This window comes from Lytechinus variegatus, chromosome 4, assembly GCF_018143015.1.
Source record: "Lytechinus variegatus isolate NC3 chromosome 4, Lvar_3.0, whole genome shotgun sequence".
NCBI classification, from domain to species: domain Eukaryota; kingdom Metazoa; phylum Echinodermata; class Echinoidea; order Temnopleuroida; family Toxopneustidae; genus Lytechinus; species Lytechinus variegatus.
The window spans coordinates 29475186-29499933 of NC_054743.1; the positions used below are offsets into that span (position 1 = coordinate 29475186).

Genomic DNA, 24748 nt, shown 5'->3' on the forward strand with positions numbered 1-24748 from the left:
ACCATGATCATTATCATCATCACCACCACCACCACCACCACTGCCATCACCACCCACACCACAAACATCATCATTGATCATCATCATCATCATCAACATCATCATCATCATCATCACCATCATCAACATCATCATATTCATCATAATCATCATTATCATCATCATCATCATCATCACCATCATCACAACATATTAAGCATAAATCCATCATCACAGTCACTATGATCATCACCATCTTCACCACCATCATTACCGCAACCATCGCCATGGTATTATCATAATCATCACCGTTACCACCACCATTATTACATCCTCATTCATCATCATCACTAAAACTAGCTCCTAAAACATGGTTCGCCCCACAAAAGCAGTTCTATCAAATAGTCGTTTGTGTACCTCTCTGATGACGAATCTAAGAAGTGTGTGAGTCTGGTTGGTAGCGGAATCATTGTCATCAAATCTTGGAACCTGGGAGGAGGCTGCCCAGTGTTGGATATCCTCATCGGAGTGATCCGATGCTGTGTAATATACATCACCTGTACGGAAATCAAGGTAACACTCTCTGATAACAAAAAGCCACGATAGTCCAATGTTAGATAATGACAGGACTTGCAAGGAAAATACATGTATGTCATATGAAAACAGCTGCAATATAGCAACTCAATCACGAAAATTTTTGCTTCGTCTACTATAAGTTTGTTTCCACTGAAACCCTGTTTCAAAATACATATTTGTTGATACAACTTTATGATATTAAACCAGACTGATTTCATCACAGGCAAAAGGAGTTTAAGCTATAGTCCATATTAAGAAATTGCATGGATCCAATAACAATTAGATTCCATTGTTTTTCAATGACTGATGGCTGCTATATCATTTTCACTTTTTCAAAATATTCCAGATATTAACATATGAATACAGCATGAAATAAAACAATAATAACTGAACTTAACACACAAAAATATCTTTTACTGGGAATACAGCTTGAGACAGACCATACGTACTTACCTTTGAGTGGGGCTACAGGAGGGGAAGGTGGTTTGGCAGGGGCGCTATCTAGTTCTTCTACATTGGTGACCTTCCTAGTAGGTAGAGTTGTCCCAGCAATCCTGGTTTTCCTACTCCATAGCATGAGTCTCTTGGTACGGCGCAAGGCAGCTGTGGACATCTCAGACTTCACTGCTTTGACGTCCTACAAAACAGAAGAAGAGATATTTACTTCTTTCATTTTTTTTATAAGTTTCTGGGCTGATACGATCTTGTATATTAAATTATGGCTAAATCACTTTTTATTTGAATTGTCAAAGTCAACTTTTACTTTATTCACATCCATTGAAAAAGAACAATAATACATATAATATATATGTCCTTGAGGATAATTTTCTCAGAGTAATTTCTGGGGGTAACTGTACTTCAGGGGAAATTTTCAAAAGGACAGTTGTCCCCAGGGGTAATTATCTTATTGAGGAGTGGGGTAAGCTTCTAGAAGGTAACAGTCTAGGGGGTGATTGTTCTAGAACCCTTGAAATCACTCATGGATATTTGCACTGAAAAAAAATACACTGAAAAAGGAAAGAAAGATTAAGCAAAAATTATCCGCATTACAAATCCCTGGATTACATATAATCCTGGATTTGAGGGAATTATTCTATTTTTAAATAAACAACTCGCCCTGTACAATGAACTCTGCTATCACTTAACTCATTGACTAGATCATTTGGTTCCAGTAGGCAATGGACTCATCCATGGTTGAATCGATGTATCTGTCGTAGGTATTGTAGCCAATGACTATATAAAATTCTCAATATGTTTTCCGTGGCATTTATGTACATGTATCTTATCATGCCTGCTAGATTTTAATTAAATCTGAATAAACTTGTATTTATCAATCCCAGACAACTTTTTACAAGTCAGAGTAACACAAATATTGTTTAACAAAAATATATACTATAATTGTATTACCCAGAGTCGAACAGAGCATATAAATAGCTAAAGTTTATCCCTAGTTCAAACCTAATGCAAATATGTATAAAATGCATGTAAATTGAGATTATCTTACAATGGATGGCATTGGTTTCCTGTATGGAATGTCATTGGTGCTTGGTTGGACCTCTGGAAGTGGAACATTCTTGGCAAACTGGAAGACAAAAAGTGTCAAAAGATCAGGTAAAAATATCAGCCCATCATAATGACTTTGTTTTCACTGATGGGGCAAAAAGTTGACATAAATTAAAACTGAAATGAATAAATAAATCTGACGAGTTTCCATTTCTTCACATGGGCGTTCTTAGTACATGCGACTGAAACATGAAGATGAGTTACTAATGATCTCAAAGATATTCCAGACATGAAATTTTATAAGTGGGACTATTCCTTGATGGTTATTACCTTGACAAGAGCTTGGATCTTGGAGTCTGATATTAAAAGTTTCAGTGATGGTAGTACTGCTTCTATTTTGTGCCTTCGAGATGAAAGAAAAGAGGAAAGAACATGGGTAAAATGTGAGGATAAATAAATACATTTTTTAAGCAATAAGAAATAAAATAAATAAACCTGCATGCATACCAAAATCAACAAGATTTAAATCCTTGCATTCTATCTACTATCTTCAGCAAGCAAAAGGTACATTATACTCGTTAAAATTATTTACTCCCATGGAAGATGGGAGACTCTCAAACTAACTAGTGAAAGAATAGAAATATTCCAAGTATACAAATAAAATGAAATAATTGAAAGAAAAATTGCAAATGAATTGACATGAAAAAATACCTCATTAATTCAATTCATTTTTATCAAATTCATTACACAAGTGTAGTTTTGAATATATATATGAGTCAGTATATATGTAATATAATCTTCTACAAAGCAAAACCATATTTGAGCAGGGACCTTTTGCTTAAAGAGTTGCGTACAAACACAATTGATAGGATCTAACCCAAGTCATGTATAATTGGCTGAAAAGTTCTGTTTGATTGCAACTCTTTTTGCCATTGGTCCCCAAAACTGGCAAGAAAATCAAAACAAGCATAGATTAATGCCAGTAGTCCCTACCAATCAAATAAAAGCGACAAAAGAACCATGCAAAAGCTATAATAACATAAAATTATCAACATGTTAAAGAAAGTGAAGAAAGAACTTACTGTGGAAGTTGTTTGTAGTCTGGCTTAGCACTAATGAAAGTGTTGATCTGAAGGCATAAACCAGGAAGAATATGATGTCTAGACTCTCTGGCCTGAAGCGCTTCCCTCCAGTCTGCACCTGCATGTACAAGTTAAAATAACGTTGCTGTGAATATTAACTTACTTTAAAAGACAGGGACAGAAAATAAAACATGAACAACAGTGCAGTCTATTTGTTCCAGAAAATTTCAATTAAGTATATTTAGACTGCATGCTTTCAAAAGCTATCAAATTACATTTGAATGATAAAATAAACTTGCATATTTGTGATACATGTACATGTAGTTATTTCAATTAATGTTTATGCATAGTAACAATATCAATAGGTTTTCAAAACCTAAATGATTGCTACGCTTGACTGATTTAGAAAAATAAATACAAATTGCATTCTATTTTAATAGGTAGGCATTACTTGGTCCACACGAAAAATAGATATCATGGCATGTGTGCACTTGTAAAGAGTTGCCTGGCCAGGTTGCTCAACAGGAAGTTGGAAAAGAGATGGTGTAATTTATATTCGGAAAATTGATGGATCAAGTGATGACGGTATTAAAGGTCAAGTCCACCTCAGAAAAATGTTGATTTGAATCAATAGAGAAAAATCGGACAAGCACAATGCTGAAAATTTCATCAAAATCGGATGTAAAATAAGAAAGTTATGACATTTCAAAGTTTCACTTATTTTTAACAAAATAGTTATATGAACGAGCCAGTTACATCCAAATGAGAGAGTCGATGATGTCACTCACTCACTATTTCTTTTGTTTTTTATTGTTTGAATTATACAATATTTCAATTTTTACGAATTTGATGATTAGGACCTCCTTGCCTGAAGCACAAAATGTTAGAATAATGGAATTCCATGTGTTCAGGGAGGAATGAAACTTCATTTCACATGACAATGACGAGAAAATCAAAATATTTCATATTTCAAACAATAAAAAACAAAAGAAATAGTGAGTGAGTGACATCATCGACTCTCTCATTTGGATGTAACTGGCTCGTTCATATAACTGTTTTGTTAAAAATAAGCGAAACTTTAAAATGTCATAACTTTCTTATTTTATATCCGATTTTGATGAAATTTTTAGTGTTATGATTGTTGAATTTTTCTCTTTGTATTCAAATCAAGTTTTTGTTGGGGTGGATTTGTCCTTTAATAATTACATGTGAAACATGTAATAAATGCAATTCTTAAGAGATATGAATATACATGTAACTAGTACTATTGCAGTTTTCTATTATCATCATCATCATCATAACCATAATTATCACTGTTATCATAATCATTATTATTAGTAGAAGTATTCTTTACTTGTAACCATAATAATTAATGAGAGACATGTTACCTGGCTCAACAAGTAGGACTTGTATATCTGTGATTCTGATGACAAACTTGTCATAGAGTCTTGCTTCTATCTCTGTAGGAGTTGCATCCTGATTGGACAACCAATGAAAAAAAAACAAAGAAAAAAATTCCAATAATAATTAATAATTATACTTGCTTATATAGCGCTTAACACTTACTTTGTCAGAAGTCTCTAAGCGCTCTACAGTATATGCAGCATAATTACCCTGGCTTTAGCAGTGCAATTGTTACGCACGCTGCGTTTCAAGGAATAAATTCCTGCCAGGTACCCATTTATGTCACCTGGGTTGAGTGCAGCACATTGTGGATCAATTTCTTGCTGAAGGAAATCACGCCATGGTTGGGATTCGAACCCACTACCCTCTGTTTCAGAGTCCGGAGACAAATCCACTGGGCCACAACGCTCCACGCTCAAATTAGGCATGCAAAGATTTAATAGAAAAGGAAAATTATGTTTTTTTAAAAATGATTCCTAACACAGTAAAATCATTAAAAGAGCTTCTGACGGATAAATTAAATGTGAACATTGTTCATCACATACATGAATATCTATATTACATTTGTTTTATTAATTCAACAGTTGAAGAACACCACCTAAATCTTATTGTCTTTTGAAATGCTTGGCTTTCACAAAAATGTATATTTTTAGTGTATTACAAATATATTTTTCATATCTGTGACCAGCAGAGTCCAAATCTACCTTTTTATGTTAAAGCTGAAAAATTCAATGGAGATTAATAATGTCCAGTATCATCAGAGGAACAGAAAGACTTACTTCCAGGGCTGTTGTGTCCTTCTGCAGCTCACTGTTAACCCGTAGACTACCAAGGTCTAGGATGAGTAGATAGCCCCCCAGGTCAAGGGAACCATGCTCTGGAATGATGATGTTTGGAGACTTCACATCAAAGTCAATCTGGATTGTCTGATAAAGGAGATAAACACAATTATCTATCAAAGTCAGTCTGTCATTGGAATCTTGAGACAATACTTCCATATCTAAATTCCCAACATTGTGAAACAAAATTTGAGGTGTATTATGTTTTGTCTGTTTCATAGCCCCTCTCAAAATATCCTTACTGTAAAAATTGCAATTACAAATATTTCCAGTATTAAGGGGAAGGGGGTACTGTCTTCATGATAAAAATTGTCCCTCAACTATTAGGTCCCAAGCATAATCTTAATTTATCTGAACACTGCTCTTTTCTTCATCACACATTTCCAGGAAAAATTGCCTTTCACCAACGCACATGGATATCACACATTGAGATATTAATGAAACAGCGTTTGGATTCAAAATGCAAGATTTTGATCTCCTTATGTGTGCTTTACCAAATAAACCCAGGAGGCGCTTCACAGAGATAAGGGTGACATATCGCACTTAAATTTCCAGTTTCGTGCAGTATAAAGGAAACATCGCGTTGGTCATATTATGCCAGGAGGACACGCACTACTGAAAATTAATCAACAAGATTGTGTATTTAATATCATGTGTGCATCAGCATTTTAGCATGACATTAAGTGTCTTTGTGAAATCCCCCCCCCCCCCCTCCTCCCCGAATACATAACAATCCTTTAGGAAGAGGGGTTAAATTCAGATACCTCCCCCTTCACCACCTATGAAAAAAAAAGAATGAGATGTATCTTGACCTGTTATAATAATGTTGAGGTATATCTGCCCTAAGGCATGGGATTATCATAAGTAATCTTTCTGAAATATCAATGCATTACTTACTTTATGATGTTGTATTGCATAGAGAAGATTGTTCTGGGAGGCCTTGGCCAGCTCCTGGACACCAGCGTAAGCAGCGGACTTGAGACCCGACAGATCCAAGCTATCAACCTTGAGGAAGCCGATGAGCTCCGAGACTGCATACTGATTGTACACCACGTCCACGGGTTCCGAGGTGATGGCCAGAGCCATGTCCGCAGGGACTGTCAACGGGGAGGTCTCAAAGTCCACACTGAAGACCTGAGACGTCATGGAGGTGTCTGGATGAAGCTTCTCTGAGGAGATCAGAGGCACCAGCTCTCTGTTGGGGAGGGCGCCCTCTACCCGCATGGCATCCGTACTCAGCATCACACTGGAGAAAGAATGGGGTTTCAAAGTAAATTGTGACATATTACAATGGAGAGTTTCATTCCATCAAATGCAGATAAAATTAAGAATATTGATAGAAAAAATAATTCATAATACTTACAAAAGCATGAGTAGTGTATCATGAAGCCATTTAGGAGTTACAATCAACTTTGAAAGAGAAATATGTTTGTATGTGCAAAATTGTATTCCCTATCAATTTTATTCCAAACGGCTAAAATCAAAGATGATCTTTCAAGATTAAAATACTTGTTGTAATGTTAAAAAGTGGTTGAATACTTGCTATCCCTCAGTTGGTGCATATGACAGTCAAATGTTGAGACTCCTCATCGCTTCTACTCTCCAAAGCATATCTCACTCATCACCACTCATCTGTACTCTTCTGCTCCAAGCCAACAATCTGGTTCAGGGCTTTAATCTTGTTTCAGGACTTCACTTTTTACCACAAAAGATACTTCTCATCCTCATCTTTTTTTTTCTTGCCTTTCCATTTTCATCTCTATCTCTCCACCATCTAAGTCTTTTAAAAACTTACCACATGATGAACTGTAGGTGACATGACATGTGCTCCGGCAACAACTGCTCCGGCCTTTATATTGTCTAAGATATACATGTAGCGTTAGGGTTGCAATAGGATTTCCTGATAGTTTAATGATAGATTTCGGGTTAGGTTCAGGATAGGGTATAGTGGTCTTTCCATTAGTGTGTGGAATTTGCAGCGGAGCAATTGTCGCCGGAGCAAATGTCATGGAACTGTAAGCCCCCTCTTCATTAACAGAATAATGATAATAGTCAGTTCTTGTATAGCGTATAACACGTTATGAATAATGCCTCTATGCGCTTCCAAAGGACTTGGATATTATTACCCCGGCTGTAGCTCAAGCAGCTAGCTTCCAGCACTCTGCATTTCAAGGAATGAATTAATGCCAGGTACCCATTCACCTCACCTGGGTTGAGTGCAGCACAATGCGGATAAATTTCTTGCTGAAGGAAACTACGTCATGGCTGGGATTTGAACCCACGACACTCTATTTCAAAGTCCAGAGACTAATCCACTGAGCCACAACGCTCCACAGAAATTACTTACTGGACTGCATTGTTGACTGGTCTAAGCTGTACTCCTGCCTGTACATTCTGTAGCAACCCTCTGAGTATGGTTCCATTCCGATTCTTCAAGGATACCGTACACCGATCAAGCAGGAAGCTCACTTTTGTTCTTACATACTAAAATACAAGAAGAACAAATGAATAATGCTGTTATTGTTGTTTTCATCAATGAATAGAGTGACTGTACCAATAATAATTGACATGTTTCATGACTCTATATTTGTACATGTTAATTTTTCATTTTGTTTGAAGAATCATTGTGAATGTAAGCCTCATTTTTGTTACAGGCTGTTGTATAAAACACAAGACATATGTATCCCCTACAAAACACATTTAATGGGGCATTTTATAATATACATGTATACTGTGCATTTATTCAGATAATTACCAGGTGCTTTTCAAGACTTGTTGCATGGACAAAGAATGTAGGTTTTGTATTATTAACTGATTCAGTCTAATAGAAAAACACATGTACGTGAGAGAAATTTTGAGCTATACTACCAACCTGTACAGGGATGGGGCTTGCATCCACACTGCTGCCCTCTCTTGACTCTTCATATCCTATCCCAGCATACACCTTGGCCTTCTCTTCCTCTGTCAACTTAGACCATAAATCTATAGATGTGGAATGAAAAACAGGACATTATATGTTGTGAGTCTTCAATGACCTTATGTCAGACAAAACAAAATTAATTTGCATAATTCCATGACACTACATACTGTACATTCCCTGGATTCGGTGGATTCACAATACAGTGCGCCCCCTTTCGGTTGCAGCAGTCAGGCCGAATTTCGCAATGCCTCATGGGAAAAAAATTGACATCTGCTGAGCGCGCTAGTGAATTGTGCTGTATGACTGATGGTGAATTCTTCCTCCACCTATCATAAGGTTTTCATTTTTGAAGCATCTTTACACCAGCACTAAGCGCTGGCTACGCCTAGCGTGCGCGTGATGTCAACCCAAAAGTTAGAAATTGGCCTGTCTGCTGCCAACCGATAGATGGCACACTGTATTGTGAATTCAATGGGTGCTACAACCATTCACACGTCAGAAATTTCTCTCTCACTCTCTCTCTCTTACTCTTTAATCCCATGGTTTCACTCAATCTTTCAGTATTAGCAGCAAGTTTTCCCACTGCCACGCAGAACGAATTCTAGGACACATTACATGTATCGAAGATGCCAGTCAAATAACAATGAATGGCTGGGTATGTTGAAAATTGGTAAACCTGAACAGCAGTACTTAAAAAAAATGCAATGATGTCGTTTATTTCATTTCCAAGGGGATCCACACTTTACAAGCTTTGCTCATTGGTGGATCCCCCTCATTTTCATTTATGCTCTATATTATACTGGGTTTTTTTCTGTTTTACGAAGTAAGAATGCCCTTCTATAAAATTGTACTTGATTTGTATTGCTTTATATTACTTTGTATTATGTTTTGAATGGAAATGAAATAAAAAAGAATTGAAAAAAGAATTGAATCCAGAGTCCAGGAAGAAACTGCTGTTTGAATCACCAATTTTCAACAAAGACTTCTTAGTTGCTCATTGTCATTAAGTGTATTCGACAATACATTGTCCATGTTGTTGAAAGATTTATGCATAGCAGTGCGAAAACTCACTATTATACATTATTGTACCAACCTTCATTATCATCATCCTCTTTTTCATCTTCATCATGTAACCTAGGAGATGGTGTGTGTGTGTGTTTTTCTCTCTCTCTCTCTCTCTTTCACTATTTCTTTCTCTCTTCCACTATTTCTTTTTTTTCCTCTCTCTTACTCTCACTCTCATACATTATCTAAGAACTATAATTCATTGACACCAACCTTCATCATCATCTTCTTCCTCCTCCTCTTCATCTTCATCCCCGTAACCTAGGAGACGCATAAACCAGTTGGTTTCCTCCGCCTTCTTTTTCCTCCTTGCTTTGTCTCTCTCCGGTTTCTCCCTGATGAACTATTAGTGAGGAAAATTTCAGTATATAAAAAAATGAAGCATACACATTTATTAATTTCTTGCAAGACTAAATAGCAGATAAGCTTGGTCTAGCACTTATCTCATTGCATAATGTAAAGTAGACAAGAGCCCTGGAGGCCATTTCATGAAGCTGTTCGTAAAGTTTAGAGGGACTTTAAGAACGACTGATGATCCTTTCTTGTGATAAATGATATTATTATTATTATTATTACTTATTATTTGTACTGCGCTTTCCCATTAGGCCCAAAGCGCTTACAATGAATAAGATGTACTATTTTAAAAACTACAGTGTTAAAGAGATGAGTTTTCAATGACTTTTTGAAGATTGCTAATGATGGAGACTGTCTAATTATTAGTGGCAGGTTGTTCCAGGATTTTGAAGCCGACACCGTAAAAGTTCTGTCACCAGCTAATGTACGAGTTAATGAATATGTGAGACGAAGGTGATCACTGGCCGATCTAAGAGCTCTGGTTGGTCTATACAGATTCAAGCAGCTACTTAAATACTGTGGAGCCTGTTTATTCAGTGTTTTGTAGACAATCACGAGTAATTTGAACGTAATTCTCTGTTTAAAAGGAAGCCAGTGAAGAGAATTAAAGTGTGGTTGGGAAGGATGATCCCGGGAAACCTGTAGAATTAATCGTGCCGCCCAATTTTGTAGTCGTTGAACACGGACTAATTGATTAGAGGGAATCGTAGAAAGGAGCCCATTGCAATAATCAATACGAGACAGAACCAATGAACGAACAGCATTGTGACAGGAAGACTGGTCAATAAACCTTCTGATTCTAGAAATATTCCTTAAATAAAAAGTGACTGTGCTACAGATATGAGAGATATGGTACGACATTGACATGCGGGAATCAAATATGACACCAAGGTTCATTGGTGATTACTTAGCATATAAGAAATGTTCACCAGTCATTCTTAAAGTCGCTTTTCCCTTTACGAACATCTTTATTAAACACGGGCCAAATGTGACTAACAATCTCTCTTAAAATCCAAGTTGCACGTGATATGTAAATATTGCATTGATTAAATCATGCACAAGGATGCATGCTACTGCGTATCTATCAATAAGATTACATATTTAACATGCACATTGGCACCTAAGCATAACTTTAAAACAGATACAAACCAATAGCGCCATCTCGAGTCCTCAACTACTCATACCTGGCCAGTTTCCTGACCCACTGGACTAATAACATGCTAATTAACTACTCAATACATTTATACCGCAGTAATTAAGATACAAAGTAGCAAAACAATTCCCCTTTCTCTCAAAACATTTTAGTTTCTCTATGCAAATACAATTATAGGTCAATTTATTCTCTGTAGTATTATGTAGTAGATATCTGAAAATGCTTATTTAAAAACTATGCATCTACATGTATAACACGCAGTCAATGAGAGACCACACACAGTTCACTCAAGTCATACTTAAAATATTTGTGACACTACATGTACAGCCCGATTCTTCTATTAAAGTCCTTCAGTTCGATTGCGGCACATCTGTCCCTTCTGCTTCTGCTAATTAAATACTTGAATTACATCAGATATCAGGGGGCTGTTTCATTAAGGTTGAGGGCTATTTGCCATCAACTACCATGGAAACCTTGAATATGATTGGCTGCTAAGCCCTGTTACCATGGTTATTACCTAATGGCAAAGATACCATGATCATGAGTCATTAATCAAATGGCCCAAGGTTTATTAGGTTTATTTCAAACCTTGTACAAATCATTTTCCTTTTATTTTATTAGTCACAGTAATTTTTTTTGTCAAGTGGTAGTAGAAGAAATTAAAAAAAATTCATCTACCCAGGCATGAATATAAAAAAGTATCATTAGATGCATAGTTCATAAGCTGAGCATCTAACAAATAAAGCTCAACACAGCTTTCACATCAAACATCTTACCTCTGTCTTGGCCCTTTCTCTGCCTGCGATGATGTTAGTCAAGTCTAGTCTATCCTCCAGACCCCTTAACTTCCTGTCCAGAGCCTCCGTGCTCTGTTTTGCTTCCTGCAAGACTAGTTTCTGTTTGTACTTCTGCCAGTAGGTGTTGTAGACCTCGAGGTGGGCTTCTATCCTGGGGGCAGACCAGGGACGGATGTGCTCCTCCAAAATGGATTTGTATGCATAGTGCCACCTACATTGGGTTGAAGAGTATGGAATTAGAATTGAAAATACTGCTTCTGTTTATGGTAACTCCCGTAGGAACTCGGCAGGACAGCTTTTTGCTGGTAAACGACAAGCTGGTATATACCAAGGAAACATTTTACGTCTAGGTTAATCAGTCATATGGCTGACCTTATAGACGACAGATATTACTGTCGGGCCTGGAGACAATTGCCGAGCGGGGATTCAAACTCACAACCTTGCAATTATGAGTCCAATGCTCTAACCACTAGACCACACAACATCTATAAACAAAATAAAGATGCCTCACAGTCCCTCTATGGTGATTTTTTCTTAGCCCAACTACATGTACATGTAGCTGATTATGCTATAAACCACATTTTCCATGGAACCCAACAACCATCTATGCATGCCAAGTCTCCAATGAGTTAAAAAGCCTATATTCATCATTGATGGGCTTGTATTGTTTTCTTTTGATTTTTGTTAGAAATCGAAGTTGTGCAACATGAATAAATAATGAAAATGCAAATCAGGGCCACATATTACATAGAGTTGCGATTGATCCGATCAATCGCAACTATGAAAAGCCAACAACATCAACATCTGAAATTACATATTTGTATTTTTTAGAAGTGACGTATATTCTTACATTCACCGTTTTCTTGACAAATCAGTATGCTTCTCTTTGTTTTCAAAAGGACATTGTGCAAGTTTCCTTATTACGACATTGATGGATTTCCATATACTTGAGATTGATTGGAACAATCATAACTCTTTGTAAGACGAGGCCCAGAGAAACTTGAGATATACATACATGTATGCATTTCAATGGTTGGTCATATACCTAGAAACTGAAAGGAGGATCATAAGAAAGGGTGTAAAGTATAAAGAGATAGTAAGAGATAGAGGTAGATAGTACATGTATTGGAATCTTTTTATAAGAGGGAGAGAGAGATCAAAACTGAGATGACAGCGCTAAAAAGGAATATGTGACATTCATTCATAATCATCAACTGGAGTGTGCACTGTGCAACAGCATAGGAACTGTATGCACGAAACAGGGCAAAAGGGGTTTGAAATCTCAGCTAAGAACATGGATTTTATTACAAAAGAAATATGTAATATTATTTGGTTCAGCTGTATGTAAAAAAAATATTCAGATTTTTTTCTATACAATTTCTAAATAATGCTGATGTATTCAATATTTGGTTTTTGATACGATATGATCTTGGTCATTTTTCTCTCAAAAGTTGAACATCATTTTGATGTTTAGGTGTGATTAGCACATAAATGTATGTATTATAATTATATGTGGATATAAAAATATATGAAAAAAATATAAATTGTAAATGTGCATATCGTGAGATGTGAATATATACATGTAAATATATGAATATGGAAATACATGTATGTAAACTTGCATGAAAGTATTAATATATTGAAAGATTCTGTACTCAAACATGTGAAGATGACTTTGAATATAGTTTTATAATGTTGCAGAGATTTATAGTTTTCTTTTGACATATGTATTTACTACCAAGTGAAACTTGGACAATATGTGACATAAACAACACTCAGTTTCTTTTACATGTATAAAGGCTTTTAGAATGTAAGCTTTTCCAAACTAGTGATTTTATCAGCAAGAAGGCATCTGGGCCCCGTCTTACAAAGAGTAACGATTGATCCAATTTATCTAACTCTATGGAAATCCATCAGTGTCATAATTTTTTCTTTAGGAAATTTGCACAATATCCTTTGAAAACAAAGAGAAGTATACTCAATTGTAAAAAAAAGTTAATGTAAGAATATACATGTACCTCAAAAGTAGAATATATTTTGAAGAAACATGTATATTAGATATTGACGTTGCTGGCTTTCCATAGTTGTGATTGATTGGATCAATCGTAACTCTTTGTAAGACGGTCCCAGATGATGCTTTAGGAAGGAAGTCAAAGAGCAAACTTGATTTTTAAATATGAAATTTAAAAAAAAATTCTGTTTTATATCAAAGGTACCATTTTGAAAGGTGACTACTTGATGCCCTTAAATGACAAAAACAATGTATCGTTTGTATTTTTCTGACTTTGGTTGGACACTGAATAAATAGCATGGACCTATTACGAATGGACATTCAACGAATCCCCTCCTTTGGGCCAAAGACCATCACCGCTAATCCTTTTATAAACAGAGCGCTGGCAGCTGACGCCCATCAAGCCGGTCGTAAAACACGCTATCACTGATGGACAGCGGAAATCAATTGTGCGCTGCTCCTACCCATTGCGATGTTGTTCGTTCACTTTATCAAAAGCAACGCACAGCAGCGAACGTTAGCGCTATGAAAATGATTACAGAAACAAGAAAACAGGCGTGCACATCGCAAATCACCGCACATGAAATGCATTGACATCATCTTGCAGATCAGTATATTTACGGCAAAAAAAAAATGCATATATTTCGGACAATATTGATGTCGATAGTAGCGCTTACCTTCGGTCAGAAGTTGATTTTCATTTGGGCGTAAAATTCCACAGGATTGATGAAATTTAACGGGATTTTTTTGATGGTCAGACGACAATCGCACATTATAGACAGCCTAAAATCATGTACTGAAAAAACGGATATGAATTGCGCATTGCATTCTAGGTAATGTAGGGACTTTCCCTTTTGGCAATTGGGGCTAAAACATGACCGTCTTTGGTCGAAAGAGGGCCAGTGATCAATCGGTGATGATCATTGGCCGAAAGGAGCTTCTGTAAACAATCGCCCAGGGCGGTGGTCGTAAAAACCGCGTAAAGAGAAAGTTAAGAGTTAGACAGCGATTTTGACAGCTGGAAACAGGTGGTGATCATAAAATGCTCTCGTTGAATGTCCATTCGTAATAGGTCCATGATAAATAGCATCCATACAATGTATCCGCACTAGAAAATAAAACACACAAAAACATAAAGTACTAAGATCCATCTACATAAAAAAAACAAATCCTGCATGAAATCAGAGCTGACCACACAAGAGAAAGAGGAAATGAGAAGAATATGCACCCAGAGGATCCGATACTGACCATTTCTTTGCGTTGCCTCGGACCCCGACACCTGGCCGGTTCTTCCTGTATCTCTCGTTGACAGCCAGGAGCTGGATAGACTGAGCGAGGTCAATGACGTTGAGATACTGTTGCCGTGACAACGAGATGGTGAGGGCGGACGTGAGGATGTCCAGCATGACCTGAGGGTTGGTGTAGTCCGTCGGAGGGTCGGACTTGTCGAAGGTCAGCCTGGCTGTGGTGGTGACTGGTTCAACGACTAGGATAAAGCAATGATGTCAATTTTCTTTCCATCAAATTTCAAAACTATAAAAATAAACAGTTTAAATATCATGATAGACAATAGGCATCATACATGATAACATATTTGAAATATACATTTGTACTCCAGTTTTCAAACATCTAAAATCATGAAGTGTGATTAATTTCAATGACTGAAACAAATACTGAATAGAAAAAATACAATACAGGATAAAACTCATTTTAAAACAGCTTTTCATATTTCTGTCATTATTTAAAAGACAATATCAGATTTCAATGGAATTTTTGGTTTAGAGATTGCAGTCACCTCCACCTCATTGGCCGGAATTCCCAAAGGTGGTTTTGAAAACCGACGATTGAGTCCATGGTTTATGTAGATTTCTTGTATAAATTATGCTTAATTTAGCACGTATCGGGCGCGTGTATAAATAATGTCCAATGCTGATGCGCGCTTTTGTCACAGTGCGCCAAATTGACGCCTGTTGCCGTGGTTATCCACACTATTTTATTCATGAGTCCACTGTTTTTATTCATGAGTCCACTCTTCAAACAGTGGACTCATGAATAAAATTGCGTATCTAACCATGGTAACAGGCATCAATTTGGCGCAATGTGACAAAAGCATGCATCAGCATTGAACATTTCTTATACACAAGCCTGATACGCGCTTAATTACGCATAATTTATACAGGAAATCTGCATAAACCATGGACTCAACCCTCTGTTTTAAAAACCACCTTTGTGAATTCGGGCCATAAAGTTCAAGGTCTTCTTAAACTCCATTTCACCAATAGTTCATTGCAGAATCTTATATCCCTATTTCTTCTCTATATTTCATGAATCCCTATTGATTTGACTTGATTTGAGTTTATTAACAAAATTAACATATTTACATGAATGAATATATGTATAAGACATATTTACAAGAATGTGTTTGTTAAAATCAATCATATAAATGCAATTTAGAACATAACATAAGCATATTCTATATAAAACTAGTTAAAAACATAATATGATACCGCATGTGATATCAGCATATAATACAAAGGAGTATTAACATCATGTGGTTTGTCTTGATGCAGTTCCACCTGACAAGCAAATCACCATAAAAATTGATCGTATGCATGAACATAAATTAATAATGGTATGGGTGATTTGGTACCAAAAGAAATGCTGTTAAAGGGAGAACCAAAAGTTAGCATGAGGGCTAGTCGAGAATGGTTTCCCCAAACGGATCAAAGTGCAATGATCTACTCTACTAAAACAACTTTCTTTGCTTTTTTTTCCAAACTCATATTAATCATCAAACTTCAAGTGATTTTTCAGATTTTTACGAAATGAAGAACATGTTCTTTTCTCCCAAATACTCTGTGACTTTGACAGAGTTAAAGGCATGCTGACTGAAAATGTTTATCTGATTGGTGTGATGACATAAAAAAAAAGAAGTTTTCATTGGTGTGGATGCTTCATAATACTCACTGAAGTCAAATGGTTGACCTTTGATCTCATGACTAAGGATGGAACTTCTAAGGATATCCTTCCACTGCCCACTCCTGACATAGCCAGAGACTGGGTGTTGCACTGAGGTGTTCCAATAGGCTGAAAACCCAATGGCTTCCAATACCTGTAAAGGGGTATTACAGGGGTGGTTGGAAAGTATGAGAAACATGAATTGAACTTTTAGTTTCAGTTTGTTTTGGGACACTTAGGAGTGAATTTGTATTCTACGGATGTTGAAAAGTATGCGAAATGTGAGGATATCGTATCAAATTTTTTAAAGAAAAAGTTCTATGCTTGAAATTTGACTCTTGTTTCCATTTTTTTTTTGTCTTTATCCAGGGCCCTGCTTTCATAGCAATTGGTCACAAGGATCATTCTCCCAATTTTAATACCAATATAGTACCAATACAAAGATTTTTATTATTCTGGTAACCAAAAAAATACAAAATAAAAGAAAGCAAACTGAAAACTACTAAAGAGGGTTATTCACATATTCGTTACATGCCATCAATAATACCTTGGAGATAGAAAGAATAATACAAACAACTTTATACGATATAGGACATCAAGTGTACCCTCACTTGTCAAACTGATCAATGCTCAGTGTAAATGTTTAGCTATGTGAATGATTTTTAATTTATATGCATGTATTTGTTCTCATTAATTGTCAATTTTGAATTTTCTTTAGGATTATCATGAATTATTTTATCAGCCTCAATCCCATATCTCAAAGTAATCTCTGTTCCATTCTTAATGGACTTCATATCTCAAAGGTCATGTTTTTTATTTAAATGTTCTATAACTATGATTAATTGTGTTGCAATAACTTGATTCTAAATCTTTATTTCATAACTTCATAATAGAAATCAAATCTGAATTATTTTTCTGACCTTTTTGTTGTATGATTTTAAGTTTAAAACAGTTTTTCCCCCAATATACAATTATTTGAATCCCATGCTCGTACTATTATCTACTGAAACCTCACTTATGCATGACTCAATCAACCAACTGTTTCTCCTTTATATGTGAATATCTTTTTTAAGTGTATATACAATCTTCAAATGTAAATAATATTCAATGTAAACTTTGCACAATTAGTCTTCGGACTACAGCATTGTATTCTGTTTTATATCTAATAAACCGAATTGAATTGAAAACTTTATGACCAATCCCTGAATTTCATATTACAGGGCCCTGATTACCTTTCTCTGGAGTAAGAAACTATTCCTATATTAAACTTTAATAAAATTTCATAATAACAAATTCAAAATTCTACCTTTTACATATCAGTACTCTGTATTCTCATTTTGCAATATATCATGTGATCTTTTATCTTTTTGTTATTCTGCTTCAACTCTTTTTTTTTTCTATTTCATTGTCTTCTTCCCCCATCTTCTTTTCTCCTCCTTCTTCTCCCCTTCTCCTCCTTCTTTTTCTTCCCTTCTTTTCTTCCTCCTCTTCTTCTTTTTTCTCTTCTTTTTTTTCTTCTTCCTCTTCTTTGTTTTAATTATGGGTGTGTTTTACATTACCCTTTTATTGTAAACAATATGTATGGTTGAATACGCAGTAGTATGATATTTATTGCATTCAGTCTGTGATATATGTGTACTTTTTGATTATGTAAATAATTACACTGTTTCGAGACATTTTTAATATTGTATATCCATATGCAATTCAGTTAAACTGCGATTCATAACATAATAAATACCATACCATACCATTACATGTACATTAAAAGTTTTAGATTACCTTTCTCATGATGATGGCTGTAGCATCCAGCTGAGTTGATTCCCATTCTTCATCAGTTGTCTGTTAAAAAGAAAGTCAAGGAATATGAGTCACAAAATAGATTTCATGAACATAATCAAGTAAAACCTTCTTAATGCTTAAGGCTATTCATTCAGTCATATGAATAAAATGAAAAAGATGCAAGGCCTGCATACATTTATTATTATTGAAAAATATTCTGAAATATAGATGATTTAACAGAGAAAAAATAATTTACATTTTCACATGCACTCTCATTAATTAGAGACATACAGAAGACCTACAAAGGATATTTTCTTATTACCAGTCATGAATATTAAAGTGTGCCCTTGAATAATCACAAAAAATAAAGATATATTTGTATCATTATTAATTTTGATGTAAATGACACAGGCCAAAACATGTGATTTTTATTTTATGAATATGATGCAATATGTGTACATGATTCTACAAGCAGTTTGCCTATTAAAGTACAATCTCTCCTATAAAAAAGGACCATGGAAATTTGTTTGACTCCATGTACAAGTTGGTTTTGAAGAAGTTAATAAGAAAACATGCTTTGTATTATATGTTTATGGTCTGAAAATTGCTTTGACCTACAATTTATTTAAATTGATGATTATCTGACTTAACATGAAAGGCAGATTTAAATACTGCCCTTATTTTTCATGTACATGTACATATAGATCAGCATGCACATTCACTGCCATTGCTCTTTTACAATGTAGTATAAAACCACTAGATAAAAAGTACATGTGCCGCTGGATATTGTACATGTACATGTATGTCCATAAAAATTGATAACACACATACTGCAATATTATTAATAAAAAGGAAATAAAGTATAACATGGGTGATTTCAACACAAAAAAAGAGCAGCATGTGCCCGTTACATGTAGTTTCATAGATCATGACAATCAAAGGAAACTTACATACCATAGGGGCTCTGGGCCATTTTTGCCATAGAAATATTTTAAAGAGCCCAGGAAAATAAAAAGAGCCACTGAAAACCCCCATTCACTGCAACAATGATGGTTCTCCAAGGTTACAAATATAGGCAGTATATAGGTTGTGAGAAAAGTAGCCCCCTAAAGTAAATGAAAATTGTATTTTTCGTCTGCTGCCAATGCATTAGCAGGACTGTTAATAACCAGCCATATGTATTTTCTATGTTGTAGCAGGTACATGTACAGTACTTTTATATAAATTTTGCTTGGAAGAATAAATCAATATGAAACAAATAAACCCATCAAAACCTAAATTCTGGTTATTCATTTGCTTCCTTTTGTCAATGTAAACTGTACCAGCAAAAAATCCTCATGCCATTGCCAGGGCAGAAATTACCAAATGAATTGTGTTCGTGATGCATGAAATAGGTCTTAATATTTATGACCTGTGGTCCCAGGTACTGCATAATATGTAAGCTGACCTCAAGCTAAGGTGATACAGTTAACATGTAATTTCAATTCAAGGAGAGATACTACCGCTGTACAGTACATGTAAACCCCAACTATCCCAATTACCCATTATTTTTCATTGAGTTTCATGTATTACATGTTGATGTACAGCTGCAGTTTTATTTTACAATAACACTTAATTTAAATTCTTCTGGACTTCATCCTCATCATAACCACCACCATCATCACTATCACCATCACCATCACCATCATCGTCAATATTATTATCAAAGATTCAATCATTCCTATTTCAATACTTTTGCAAATATAATTTTTCTTCATTTAAACTATATTACTTTTTCATTATGTAATTGCAGCAGAATATGCAAAAGAATCAATTACAGCTAATATAAAAATAATAACAACTTGCTTTTAATATGGCACATCACTAATAAGTTATTTTGCACTCCAGAATATATTGCAGCATAATTACCCTAGGTCGCAAAAGCTAAAACAGCTTTATGCATTTCTTTATGATTTTAAGAAATGAATAAATTTTGACATCCTGTAAAAGTGTCATGAAGATTATTATGATGTAATGAAAAATATCTTCAGAGAGTACGTATCAGCTACATGTATTACAGGATGTACGTGTATGTGGGTGCCTAATCTCTTAAAACCACCTGTAAATAAAAAACCCATCTGTGCTACTTGAATGCTTATTTTCTTGTTAATGAGGACTTGAGCCACAGAACTTCTAATAAACAATGTACAGATTTGTTCAGAGCACAGCATACAGATCTGTCCATTGCCCAGACCTTTTCTGTTTGATATATGTAATGCTCTAATCATCCAATGAAATGAATCAAGAGGCTAAAAAACATAATTGTTAAGAACTAACTTATATATTATAAAGGTGGATTAGAATACTAGTACGACAACACTTGAGTCTAAGTGTACATATGCATATACTTTGAAAGATCCATTAATGAAAGTGTTTATTTTCGCAATTGGTGCTTTACAGTGTACACTAGGCTTTGTGTGAATATACCACATTAAAAGAACATCATTGAACTATCAAAGTTAAATGCAGTATATCCGTATTACAGATATTAAAATCATGATACATGTACTTGCGTGATCATCTTCATCATTATCATCATCACCACCTTCACCATCACCACCAACACCACCATTATCATCATCACCATCATCAACACCATCATCATCACGATCGTCATCTATATCATCATCACCATTGATCATCATCATCATCATTATTAGCAGCAGCACCACCACCACCACCAACACCATCATCACCTTGTAATCATTAACAACCAACTGTTTTCCAAAATAAAAATTTTACTTCACTATTTTAATACATGTTCAATACCACAATTTGTCAAGTCCACCCCAGAAAAAAAATGTTGATTTGAATGAATAAAGAAAATCATAATGCTAAAAATTTCATCAAAATCCAAATGTAAAGAGTTATGACATTTTAAAGTTTTGCTTTAATATTTTTCACAAAACAGTGATATGCACAACTCAGTGACATTAATGAGACAGATGATAATGTCCTTCACTCACTATTTCTTTTGTTTTTTTGTTTGAATTGATACATGTAATATTTTGTTTTTACAGTTTTGACAATTAGGACCAACTTGACTGAACCATACCATATTAAACAATGGTAATTTCACATGTTCAGGGAGGAATTGTTGTTTCATCGACAATGAGGAGAAAATTAGTGAGTGGATGATGTCATCAGTCTCATTTGCATACCGACCAGGATACTGTTTTGTGAAATCATTAAAAGCAAAACTTTAAAATGTAATAACTTTCTAATTTCAATCCGATTTTGATGAAATTTTCAGTATTAGGCTTCATGGATTTTTCTCATTTAATTCATATCAAGTATCCGGTGGGGTTGGACTTGTCCTATGATAAATGTACATGTACATGTACATGTAGATCACAAATTATCCTTCACACTTCTCAAACAAATGAGCAACAATCTGATTCTGTGAACTACCGGTACCGGTACTAACCTGGGCTGAGATGCGGTGCAGAGCAACACCAAATGCAAATGGCTTCCCAGGGTAAGTGCTGTTATCTTCATATCGAATGTGTATGTTGGAGACATTCACCTGGGAGAATAGAGATAAAGTAACGTTATCCATCAAGATTAGGTGGCTTTCTCATCATTGAATGTACAGATTCAACTCCGGGCTAAATTAGAGTTCTTCCTTGTCCACACATGTAATGTAAATGGAAAGCTAGGTTTTATCAATTTATTCACCATTCATGAATTATATGGATTCTTGTCAAAATGTATTACTGTAAAGCTTCTTGCAAGATCAGAATATGCATATGATAGCTTCGATAAAAAAATTATTCTCTTTAGGTGTTCATGCAAATACATACAAATTATATAATGTATAAAGTTGTGAACCAAGATATACTATGATTTTAACTCAATTCAATCCATCCCTTTAATGCAGAATGTAAAAACATCCCTTCACAAAAAACATTTTAAAAAACATTACATTATTTGCATGTACTGGTACATACATGTATAATTTTTCAATTGAACCTACAAGTTAATGTGACAATCAAAGATAATTGTTGAGGTTGATCCTCAAACATGGTTATTGCAAGGAAAAGATATTTTCATGCATAATAAAGTGACATCTGTGACCTGTGACCTTTTGATCACATGACCGAATCTACTCAGATCATTATTTAGCATGGACCTACGGGTCCGTGCTCCAAGAGACGCAAACTGAAATATTTGAAGCTGCAATAAAACTGCTTTATACAAAGTACAGCTAAATAAGAAAAAAAGCTTTGAAAAAACAGTCCTACTTTTGGATCTGCTGGTAGTATTATCAAATTTTCTACATTTCTATTTGAATTCACAGCTTAATTCTTTAACATCCTGGTCCTGGCCTGGATTTCAGTTAATCAGATGAAAATTGAAATACAATCCTGTTCATCCCTAGCTATCTGTACATGCACGTACATGCTATAAACTGCATAATACATCTAATCACGTCTCTCATTCTGTCCTCCTACAATCTCAAATTAAATGTTAACGTTCAATCTATGCATTGGTGTATCACATGACATGGTGATCCATGGAATACTTCATGAATAATTCATGAGATTTGGTGAGCTCTGCTTCCAACTACATGTATATAAAATGTCAAATGTCAGTTTGGATTTCATGCAGTGTGCAGGCCAAAAATAAGAGGGCAGAGAGACAGAAAAGGGAGAAGAGGGGTATAGGGATGGATAAAAAGAAGAGGGAGGAAAGTCATATTTATGAGACTTATCTTTATTGTTTGTATTATGTTGTTTAATATTTGATTTATCAAATATATAATCATAATAATAACAATAACAACAAAAACAACAACAACAATGATAATAACGAAGCGGCATAAGCCCGAATAAACAGTTACATGTAATCATGCAAATGTGTACAAATAGTTACAAGTAGGATGTAAACTCGTGAAGGATATGAAACAAAGTAGGGGTGGATGAATTCTGTGATTTAATTTTTCATGAATTTTCAAATCACTGATTGGGTGCCTATTCAATTGGGTACCTGCATAATTATTTTTCTTAATAGTATATCTTTTATAAATAAAGCCAATTTTCTCGCATGAAATAAGCTGAAAATTCCAGGATATCATCTTTGTCTATACCTATCCGATATCAAATCACTAAATTTGTATTATACATTGACATATTGATTTCGTTGTTCAAGTCGAACATGTAAAGTCTAATTTTTTCTTCTCTTTCTTTAATGTTCTGAAGTGTCTTGAGCATCTTGAGCAAGTCTTTTACTATGATGATCATTATTATTATAAATCCTCAGAACTTCAATACCCCAGACAGGACCCAAGATATATGGTATTAAAAAAAGTAAAAATAAAATTCGAAATTATCACAAAGAATCAACAGGGGATAAGACATAATGATCATTACACTTTTCATTCATGATGATGATGCCGGATTCCTTGTGTCAAAGGATTTGATAGTCAGAATTGATAGATATTTTGACTGAAGGATGGCAAATCGATCCTTGAGTGACATACATGTACATGTACCTCAAGAGAGAACTCTGACCTCTTGTTGCACTTTGCATTCCGCACAAAACTCTTCTCCATCTCCTCCTCCTCTTCTCCCCCTTTTGTATTCTTATTGTTCTTCAAGATTCAAATGTATGTTTTACTCATCTCCTTCTTTCTCTCCCATTCCTCTCTTTAGCCCCCCCCCCCCCATTTCCTTCCATCTCTCTCTCTCTCTCTCTCTCTTTCAGCTGCACAATATCAAATCAAAGAAGATACATGTACATGCCAATGCTGCAAGCAAATTGTGTATTTCATTTGAAAATAAAATGACTTTAGGGCCTGCATATGAACACAATTAATTCACTTCAAATCAAATTTATACAAATAATGGTACATGTAGGTAAAAAAAGTAAATGATACATGATACTGTACAAATATCAAAAGCCAAAACAAGGACGAATACATGTATTATTGAAAGAACAGCTGCTATACTATCATATTTATACCAGCCCACTATACAATAACAATCGTGATGTTTTGAGCCCTTGAGTGGTCATAAAACTTAATTTCATTGATGTCAGGCACTAAAACACAGTACTTCATGTGAGTTTAATGCGTTGATGGACTGAAGAAAACTTATTGTCTCATAAATCATATATTCCCTCAGTCATTACAATACAGTATGCACTACATGTATGCAGAGGATTCCTTATTTCTGTTCAAAGCTAATTTATAGTTTTTCGAAGCTTTCAATATTTTATGAGCCTTTCATTTTAATCACAGTGTACCTGTAATTTTATTTGTGTACCAGCTTTCATAACCGGACCCCAT

The 24748-nt window shown here is 35.0% G+C and overlaps 1 protein-coding gene across 1 annotated transcript in view; it reads right to left on the reverse strand.

Annotated features, from left to right (window-relative positions):
* Nucleotides 1-24748, reverse strand: part of LOC121412935 (vacuolar protein sorting-associated protein 13A-like) — a 54485-nt gene that overhangs the window by 4110 nt on the left and 25627 nt on the right. Inside the window, exons 7-22 of the mRNA XM_041605698.1 lie at nt 21887-21985; nt 18421-18480; nt 16651-16795; nt 14932-15169; nt 11652-11883; nt 9582-9711; nt 8256-8365; nt 7731-7867; nt 6281-6629; nt 5324-5470; nt 4529-4616; nt 3141-3258; nt 2389-2461; nt 2060-2137; nt 1009-1192; nt 397-536 (exon numbers count right to left, since the gene is read on the reverse strand). Coding sequence (XP_041461632.1) covers nt 397-536; nt 1009-1192; nt 2060-2137; nt 2389-2461; nt 3141-3258; nt 4529-4616; nt 5324-5470; nt 6281-6629; nt 7731-7867; nt 8256-8365; nt 9582-9711; nt 11652-11883; nt 14932-15169; nt 16651-16795; nt 18421-18480; nt 21887-21985 — 2328 coding nt within the window. The remainder of the gene's footprint in view (nt 1-396; nt 537-1008; nt 1193-2059; nt 2138-2388; nt 2462-3140; nt 3259-4528; nt 4617-5323; nt 5471-6280; nt 6630-7730; nt 7868-8255; nt 8366-9581; nt 9712-11651; nt 11884-14931; nt 15170-16650; nt 16796-18420; nt 18481-21886; nt 21986-24748) is intronic.